Source organism: Chionomys nivalis, chromosome 4, assembly GCF_950005125.1.
Source record: "Chionomys nivalis chromosome 4, mChiNiv1.1, whole genome shotgun sequence".
Lineage (NCBI taxonomy): Eukaryota > Metazoa > Chordata > Mammalia > Rodentia > Cricetidae > Chionomys > Chionomys nivalis.
Window position 1 is genome coordinate 16,169,911 of NC_080089.1, and position 5,348 is coordinate 16,175,258.

Consider the following 5,348-nt stretch of genomic DNA (forward strand, 5'->3'; position numbering starts at 1 on the left):
GTTTTATGAAGAACTAAATCGTGGCTGAGTGATTAGTACTGCAGGATGTAGAACATCCTTAATGGTTTCCAGAGCTGATCAGTGTTTGAATTTTGTAATCATCGATCATAAGAATACTATTTTGCATAATTATGTAGTACAAATGTCGGGAGAACGTTTAGGACCATTTCAGCATTCATGCTGGAAATTCATTCCTGATCCCAAGCCAAAATTTATTTAAGGATTCTTTTCAGTATCAAGTTAGCAATGTTTGAAGTCAAACAAGATATTAAAATCAAAAGAAGTTCTAATTTGGTACGTGCTGAGAAATGACCATAGTAAAATATTAAAACTCTGTCTCCACAGAACAGTATAATCCAGATAATCCGATACGTGGTGGGCTGTTAGGAAAGTATTAAAAATCTATTTCTTGTGATTAAGCCACTACATTTCTTGAAGAGCAGACAACTTTGCATGTACAGTAAGAACCCATCAATTTCTAATGTAGAGCAGTCTGGGGGTGGAGCCGCGACTGTTGAGGCGTCATTTGATGGTGCTCTTCAGAACTCTGACATGCAAAGTGCACCATGTCCACGTCCTTCCGGTACCACGGCTGCAGCAAGGGCAAGCGCCTCAGAAACATTTCAGGGCCCTATACCTTTGGTTGGGAATTAACTTTTGGTTAGGAACCTTTTACTTTATTGTTGCTATTATTTCGTATGTGTCGCCTGGGTCCTCTATAGGGTTGCTACTGACAGCTTAAGAAGCTGGAGTCTGGGCTGGAGAGATGATTCAGGAGATAAAGCACTCGCTGCACACCTGTGAGAACTGGAATCCATAGCCCCAGACCCCATCTCACAGTGGTTAAGTACGGTGGCAGAAGACAGAGGCAGGACCCAGGGCAAGTTATCTGATTAGACTAGTCTTTTGTTGAACTTTGGGTTTAAATGAGAGACCCTGCCTCAAAGAATAAGGTGGAGCGTGCGTGCACGCGCGCGCGCGCGCGCGCGCGCGCGCACACACACACACACACAATGAAAAGAAACTGGGGTTTAAGTCAAGTCAGGTTTGAAACTGTGAACGAAGGCAGGAGAGAGCAAACGAGGACAACTGGACAGAGATGCATGGATGTGATGTCCACAACTCAATGCCCAGGTCTCCCTATCTCATGTGTGGAGGGGCCAGGGTCAGTTCTATGCCAGGTTAACAGATGTCAATCCCTCAGGACATTCAGAAGCCTCCAAAGGAATGCAGCACAGTTTCATCAATGACATTTTTGATAAATATTTTTAACAAAACTGTTTTCATCTTAGAATTACTGTCTATGGACTTCGCTGGTTCCTCCCTCTTTCCTTTCTGCCACCGCCATGCCATCCAGACTGAGGAAGACCCGGAAACTCCGGGGCCACGTGAGCCACGGCCATGGCCGCATCGGTAAACACCGCAAGCATCCAGGAGGACGCGGGAACGCTGGAGGCATGCATCATCACAGGATCAACTTCGACAAATATCATCCAGGTTATTTCGGGAAAGTTGGGATGAGGCATTACCACTTAAAGAGGAACCAGAGCTTCTGCCCGACTTTCAATCTGGATAAACTGTGGACGCTGGTCAGTGAGCAGACTCGGGTCAACGCTGCCAAGAACAAGACTGGAGTTGCTCCCATCATTGATGTCGTGCGATCGGGCTACTACAAAGTTCTGGGGAAGGGAAAGCTCCCTAAGCAGCCTGTCATTGTGAAAGCCAAATTTTTCAGCAGAAGAGCTGAAGAGAAGATAAAGGGTGTTGGAGGTGCCTGTGTTCTGGTGGCTTGAAGCCACTCAGGGAGGCCAATTAAATGCTAACACTTTCAAAAAAAAAAAAAAAAAGAATTACTGTCTATGACTTTGCTCACAATGGTAAAAATATAGAAAACACTTCTAGAGGCTTGGTGGTTTATATTTCAACGTTGAAGGCTTATTTCAATTTTTAAGCTCTTTTTCTTAGGGTCTCAGACTATTTATTACAGTTGAGAGCATTCAGTGTTCTCGTCTAGGCCCACGTAAACGTCCACTTGTACCATGAAGACCTGGGGACAATGACACGTATTCGTCTTACATCAGAAAAGTGGCAGAGAGATCCCCATATCTGATCAGACTCTGCCCTGAAATACTCTTACCTTGGACTAACAGGGAAGATAAAAAGGAAGAGTGTGTGGAACCGAGTAACTGTCAAGCTTAGAGAAGGTCACCGTGTGTTCTTTATGAGCAAACAAACCTCAGCAGTGACCAGCGACCATAGTTGTGGTCTGCGAAGTCAGGTTACTGCTCTCTCCCTCCATCAACAGCTGGGACAAGTATGACACTTTTATCTCCAGTGTAGGCCGGGGGTGGCTGCACATTTTGTGGAACCCACAGATCCACTCTGGTTTAACGCTTGTTGAGTTGATGCTCACACACAGGGCAGTGGCTTGTTTTAATGGTGTGAGAATTTGACAGTAATAACTCCCATAAAAACACCGTATTTCCCTGTACGCACAACCAGTGATAGCTAACGGTGTTGTGTACATATCCCATTTAGGTTCACAGGACAGTAGGAGTAGGTGGCAGCGGTTTCCAGGCATCTGGGCATGTAGATGAACCGAATTCTAAATATTGCTAACTGTCAGAGATTAGCAAGACCGGGGCTCATTTCTTTTCAGGAAACATTTACATGTGGGGACTTCATTTCTGCCCCATTTTTCTTTTCTTCAAACTAGTATATTTCAGACTATTCCTTAGTCTTAATTTCTCAAGAAGTTAATATATGTCTCTAAAAATGGGTTCTCTAGTTAAATGCATGTGTGAACCCTATGGTGAGTTTTGCCTGTTAGCCAGTCTCCTGGAAAGTATCAAGTATGGACTTCTATGTTCACACCACGGAGAAGTCTCTGGCTCTGCCAGGCTAGTGAAGACGCAGCTCTCCTGGGATTACATTTTTATCGGCTTCTCTGACACTTAACGTGTACAGATTATCACCCCATTGGGTTTATTTCTTCAGAACATTAAGCTCAGCAATTACAAGTGAATTTTTCCATAATTTCTTTCTTTTTCTCCCTGCACAGTTTCATCTCCCAGGGCTTAGGAAAAGACTCCTATACGCTAACAATTGCCTCAGCTCACTTCCACAATGACTCCTTTGCTGGTTTCCATTTTTGCCGAGTCCTTTGAATTCCTCTGTGCTTCTCCACACGCCTTGACCTTTTCTAGTTCATGGCCAGCCCCATCTTCCTGCAACTCTCTTCTTTGTAGAAGCCTGTGGATGTGTGTGAGCTTCATGGAAATGCCACCTCCTTCTTTCACTCAGTTGTCAAGTGCTGAGTACCTGTTTTAGCTGGGCATTGTGTGAGTATCTCAGGGAAAGGATTAGGGGATGAATAGGTTTCCTCATGCCTTAGGGTTGGGAGGATCTGTTAAATAATGCATGGCTGGGCATGTTGATCTTTTTAGAGAGAAAAGCGCTCTATAAATCAGAGTGCTATTAAAATATTTACATGCTGGTCTAATAAAAATGATAAAAGCAGTTTTCACTATAATGGGGATTCTGATAATTTGCATTTACATAGCACATTATTGGCACAACAATGGTGTCCCTTTGAGTAGCTTCATTTAAACTGGTTTTGCTTTAATTATCTCTCACAGAGAAGCTATAAAATGACAGTAAAATAAAACAATTTGCAAATATGTGCGCTATCCTTACATGGTAAATAACAGTTAAATTGTAAACACAGTTCATTAGAATCTGACATTCATCAAGACAATATTTTAGTTGTTTGTTTGATATGCAATCAACTCTTTTACCCCTTAAATTTTTTCTTCCAATTTTTCTCTTGTCCAGTTATCTCCTACGTATTAATTAAATGATTTCTAAGGTACCAAATGTTCGTAAATGCATGTGCTCATAAGTTAATGTGCAAGTTCAGGTCTGTATGGTGCTGCATTCTCTGATAAATTGGCACATCATAGCCATCTGACCATTTCACTGCACCCTTCAGAAATAGGACTCTGCTTTCTGCAAGTCACTGTGAGTGTTGCCTTGGAAACTGCCAGTGAGCCAGCCAAGATTATCAGGGGGAGGGGCCACCTGAGGATATATCCACATCACGTCTCTTTTCCCAACCTCTCTGCTTACCAGGAGTGAGGTTGCTCTGCATATTCCACGCAGAGCCTATTGGTTCTGCTTTCAAACTGTTGTCTGCCTCTTCTGTTAACCTGGCAGAACTGGTTCACGATCTCTGGTGTAGGGGGAGTTCTCACGGTTCAGAAAATCGGTACCCAATCTAAAGTCATATGGAGACCCACGGGAAACAGAATCTGAACTTAGATTTCTAGACTCAAGGGAGGGAGACATTCCAATGAATATGGAATACCGTTCAAGTCTGATTTATTGCTTCATATGGTTCCCAATCGAAAAAGTTAGAACTGAAAAGACATAATCGCCACTGCTCCTTGAATGAACGAGTTCTTTGCAAATGTCTCCTGCCTGCCTCGCAGGCTTCCAGAAAGTCATCCCCGGGAGCATCCTGTGATTCACTTCCTCACCCCGTGCCCTGTGCTCTTTCTCTGTTGAGCCAGAAGAAAGGGTCCCTCTGCTACCCAGCTTCTCCCTGGGACGCTCTTGAGCAGACACTGGGAATGGGGGACCTCTACCCTCTTTACCCGTCATCCTTTCCTCCTGCACCTGCTCTGCCTCCATCCTGAGGCCCATAGTTCACTCAGAATTTGTGATCCAAATCAGGTAAAGATTTGGATGCTTAAAATGCTCTACAGTCCTGGAGAAGCAGCCTTAGAAGGGTGGGTCATGGATGCTGCTTAAGAAAAGAGACATCCTGATTGAGATTCCAATTTCCCCATCCTCATTCCCCTCCTCTGGGCTGTGGGTATGATGGGGAAAGGCCTGTAAGAAGCCCTAGGGTCGAGATTCTGTAACTTGTTGAATGAATGATGCTCCCTGGTACCTCAGAGAAGAAGCATTCCATTTTCACAGGGCTCAGGCAGTACTTCCCACAATGCAGTGTGTCATGGGAGTTGCTAATGTCTGAAAAATAAAGGAAGGCCATTCTTCCTTTGTATCCATTTTTTAAGCAAAATCACTGACTCAGAGCCATTACAGTATGCGGACATGTCTCCTTCCTGAAGGTTGAAGTGATGTGCTTGTCTTCCACCTTTCTTATTCCTCCCTTCCTCCCTCCTTCCCCCTCCCTCATTCCCCTCCTCCTTCCCTCCTTTCTTCTGTCCCCCTCTTTCTTCCTTCCTTTCTTCCTTTCTTTCTTTCTTCCTTCCTTCCTTCCTTCCTTCCTTCCTTCCTTCCTTCCTTTCTTTCTTCCTTTCTTTCTTTTTCTTTTTTCTTCC

General features: G+C 44.1%; 1 protein-coding gene across 1 annotated transcript; it reads left to right on the top strand.

The window, feature by feature from the left end:
- Nucleotides 1–1,314: 1,314 nt before the first annotated feature.
- Nucleotides 1,315–1,826, top strand: LOC130873458 (60S ribosomal protein L27a-like). Its single transcript, XM_057768305.1, has one exon. It carries the CDS (start codon nucleotides 1,347–1,349, stop codon nucleotides 1,791–1,793), a length of 447 nt encoding a protein of 148 aa, XP_057624288.1. The 5' UTR covers nucleotides 1,315–1,346; the 3' UTR covers nucleotides 1,794–1,826.
- Nucleotides 1,827–5,348: the final 3,522 nt, after the last annotated feature.